Genomic DNA, 4,504 nt, shown 5'->3' on the forward strand with positions numbered 1-4,504 from the left:
ACCGCATTTTAAAGATATTTGGCAAAAACGACTCGGTAAACCTCTGATGACAACTTGACTGCTTAAATCGATTTGCGGTTACTTTTATGCGACATAACTATCTAAGATGCGGATCGTCATTACTCGTTAGGCATGTGATCAACTAGACTCACACATATAAAAAAACGACAGAGAAACAATAACACATAAATTAAGGAATAATATACTCTTCTATTATTTATTATATTTTGTATATTTGTCTTGTGAAATGAATAAACGTTACAAGATGTTCTGAAAGAGTTTCACATTTTACACTAAATATCTTTAGCTTATAGACTTGTCCTCTATCCCTTCAGGGGACGTTACTTTTATGGTCACATTCTTCTCCGCCATCGGAGTTTCCTCCCTTGCGGTAAGCTGCCCAAGTTCCGAGTCCGTGTCGTTTGTCTGAAATTCGTCATGTTCAAACTCCGGAGTGGTAATGGAGCGAATTCCCTCCAGATCTCGGAAATAGTCGTTTATGATATCGGGTCCTTTCCGACAAATCTCAATGGGTGGATGTACCAATGGATTATTTTCAAGCACGCTAGAAGAATAACGTAGACCCCATTCTAGGTTAACAAGTTGCCCGAAATTCGTGGGAAGCGACTTGAGACGATTGTGTCCAAGCCACAGGCATTCGAGTCCCGTAAGGTTACATAGCGATTCTGGAAGCTGCATGATCTTGTTGTAGCACAACAGAAGCGTCCGTAAGTTTGAGAGGCGGGAAATATCCCCCGGAACCGACACGAGGTGGTTGTCACTGATGTCCAGGAACTCAAGGCACAAAATGTCGCACACCTCCAGAGGGAACGCTTCGAACCGGTTGTTTGCCATGTGCAGGCTTCGAAGCGATTGCAGACGAGCCATACCGTGCGGTAAGGAAGACAGGAAATTGTTGCTAAGTGATAGCCGCTCCAAACTGTGTAACAGACTCAGTTCCTTGGGAAGTGAACGCAACTCGTTCGTGTCGAGAAGAAGAACGCGAAGGTTGATCAGTTTTCCGATCGACGGGGGAACCAGGGGTAAACGGAAGTCCAAACACGCTTCGCGAGCCGGGCTCAGGTCTAGGACCTCTAGTTCCATCATGGTAAAAAGGACATGTGGAATAGCCTGTAAGTCCTTCCCGCGAAGGGCCAGCTTTTTCTGGCCCTTGTACATGGGGTCAGCTATCTCAACGCGCATGCGCAGTTCTTTTAAGAGTTCCTTGTCCATATACGATATGCGACTGGATCGTATCATGTTTTTCTTTGTAAAATCCCGCTGTGTAAATCTTTAAAAAAATATCTTATTTATATTCAGCTGCAGTTATCTATCACCCGTCTTCCTTACAAAGATTTTAAACTATTTCGACCACACATGTTCCACAGAAAGACTATATTATTTCTTACCGCGCATTTAAATATGAACATTTGTTCAGATAGCGCCACATTTGTAAAAGCACACAACGACAATAAGCCTGTCCATGCGTTCGTGAAAAACGTTAATACAAGCGCAACAAATTTATTACCACAGCACTTTCTCATAACAAACTTTATTTAAATCCCGCTTAACTCAAAATGGATCAATATTCGATCGTTTGCAACAAATGTAATTTTAACAGTTCGCATCAAAGTTGAAATGCCAAATGCAGCGTGCTGTAACGTATAAACATATCACACACGTGACATGTTATGACTGAAAGGAAAACAAATTGCTGGTATTAGCAAACAATGAAGTTCTAATGCGGTTTGAGAATATCCGAACAAATTGCAAAGATTTTTCCGTGGGCAAATTTAAAATGGAAATCTGATAATACAGCGATAAGTTTACTTTCTTATCTAATATAAACATATGTAAATGGTAGAAGCGTTTAAAAGCAAACACAAATCAACTGCTGTTCGGTTTGAATGTTCTAACCAATAAGCTTATGAACTAGTGGGTAAATATAAGATGTTGATAAAACACTGAAATCCGTGTGATTATTTAATGTTTAATTTATTCAATTACCTTAAAACGTCCTTTTGTTTGAAGTAGAGCAGATTTAACTTGAATTTGACTTATTTATGAACAAGTTCCCATAAGTTCCCATAAAGGTCATAGCAAATAATATGACAAACAATCAAATTCGTTGAATTTATATCCTCTGCAAAACAAATGTTTATGGACGGGTGCAAATCTCTTGATATACGGTATAGTCCTATAATTACAATTGTCCTCGTGGATACACCCATGAAGTTTCATGTGGAAATCTAGTAGCTTATTTGACTTATAACCCTGAAAAGTTACATAATACGAAAAATGGCAATAACTCTTACTTAAGAGAGTGTATGGTTAAGGATTTTTTTGGAAGGAAATTCTCCTCAGTGATATCTACACACCCATGAACTTGCATGTTGAAATCTTGTCTTATATCTGAGATAAAGCACTGAAAAGTTACATCATACAAACCAACAAAAGGCAATAACTCAACATGTAGAGTATGGTTATTAAGCATGGTATCAATACACTCATGATGATTCATGTCGTGATTCATGATTCATGTCGTGATTCATGTCGTGATTCATGTCGATGTCGTATATAGTTTCTGAGATATAGCCATTGCACGATTTTGTGACAGACGGACGAACGGACTGACAACGTCAATTCTATATCCATTCGCTTTTTGCGGGGTATAAAGAGTCGATGCATAATAATAAGATTTCCCCATAAGAGTAACTGTTTTAAGCATACATAAAGCTGGTGTAATGAAACGGGATAATGGTGTATCTATAAAAAACAAGAATCACTTTATATTAGATCATTATATGATAAGATATTTAGCTTGGCCGGGTAGACTTGTATAATCAACAGCACTAAAAACTTCTAGCTATACAATGTCATCAAACAAGTAAAATACTTTGGTTCATTTTAAACTTTGAATAGAATCCGACAGCACATATGACGCATTAATTTAGAACAACGGTGTATGCAATCGTGGTATATACTAAATTTAGAACAATACCATTTTGTTATTTGCAAAAAGATAAAGAATAATGCTCTGTGAAAACCAGAATTAATTCATGTGCGTCAATAGTCGCCAGAGATTAGCGGACTTCTTCCTACTAGCTCAACTATCCTATGCGGACTTAAAAGTCTAATCTGGGACGACTCAGTCTAATTTGGGACGACTCAGGCTAATCTGGGACGACTCAGGCTAATCTGGGACTACTCAGTCTAATCTGGGACTACTCAGTCTAATCTGGGACTACTCAGGCTAATCTGGGACTACTCAGGCTAATCTGGGACTACTCAGGCTAATCTGGGACTACTCAGGCTAATCTGGGACTACTCAGTCTAATCTGGGACTACTCAGGCTAATCTGGGACTACTCAGTCTAATCTGGGACTACTCAGGCTAATCTGGGACTACTCAGGCTAATCTGGGACTACTCAGTCTAATCTGGGACTACTCAGGCTAATCTGGGACTACTCAGGCTAATCTGGGACTACTCAGGCTAATCTGGGACTACTCAGTCTAATCTGGGACTACTCAGGCTAATCTGGGACTACTCAGGCTAATCTGGGACTACTCAGGCTAATCTGGGACTACTCAGGCTAATCTGGGACGACACTTAACGAACATGCATTAAACTCCGTTTTCCCAGAGCTAATATAATCTCATATAAATATAGTTTTTCAAATACATAATTAAAAAAGTCATAGTCCATGAAAATTTCACAAATATGTGTCATATCATGATGGAACTGAAATAATTTACCACTTAATTTGTTTATCGGCGATAAAAAAAAACAACTCTTTTTTATATTCTGATTTGTGTATATTAATTTCCGCGCATTGGGCACAGTTTGTTAACATACTTCTTATTCTGAATTAAATCATTGACCTTAGTTTCGCTTCATCAGAGCAATTTTATAGAAGATATCAGTTGTTTTCGACAGATAATCGATTTTAATTAACAATTATTATATGACAATCGACTGGCGGATCTGCGATATGGCGTAGTTTATTACCCATTCATGCCTAGCGTCTAGAAAAAGGCCTTGGCAAATAGCGTAGCCCAAGATGAGACGCCGCATGATGAGACACACACTGTGTGTCCGTCAGTCTGTCACATTTTTCTGGATCCTGTGATAACTTTATAGTTCTTAATATTTTTTCATGAAACTTGGAACATGGATAGATGGCAATATGGACATATGCACGTCATTTCATTTTGTTCCTACGTCTAAAGTTCTGGTTGCTATGGCAACAAATAGACTAGAAATACTGCTGAAAATGGTGGTTTTCTGGATCCTGCGATAACTAAAAGTTCTTAATATTTTTTCATGAAACTTGGAACATGGATAGATGGCAATATGGACATTGTGCACGTTATTTCATTTTGTTCCTACGTCTATAATTTTGGTTTCTATGGCAACAAATAGACTAGAAATACTGCTGAAAATGGTGGTTTTCTGGTAACTTTAAGTTGTTAATATTTTTTCATGAAACTTGGAACATGGATA

At 38.3% G+C, this 4,504-nt stretch overlaps 1 protein-coding gene across 1 annotated transcript; it reads right to left on the minus strand.

The window, feature by feature from the left end:
• Nucleotides 1-203: 203 nt before the first annotated feature.
• LOC127850161 (malignant fibrous histiocytoma-amplified sequence 1 homolog) lies at nt 204-1,627 on the minus strand. Its single transcript, XM_052382983.1, has one exon. It carries the CDS (start codon nt 1,258-1,260, stop codon nt 304-306), a length of 957 nt encoding a protein of 318 aa, XP_052238943.1. The 5' UTR covers nt 1,261-1,627; the 3' UTR covers nt 204-303.
• Between the last annotated feature and the right edge of the window lie 2,877 nt (nt 1,628-4,504).

Source organism: Dreissena polymorpha, chromosome 11, assembly GCF_020536995.1.
Source record: "Dreissena polymorpha isolate Duluth1 chromosome 11, UMN_Dpol_1.0, whole genome shotgun sequence".
Classification (NCBI taxonomy): domain Eukaryota; kingdom Metazoa; phylum Mollusca; class Bivalvia; order Myida; family Dreissenidae; genus Dreissena; species Dreissena polymorpha.

Excerpts from the sequence above, each read along its gene's own strand:
- LOC127850161 (XM_052382983.1), bottom strand. The coding sequence starts at position 1,260 with ATGATACGATCCAGTCGCATATCGTATATGGACAAGGAACTCTTAAAA.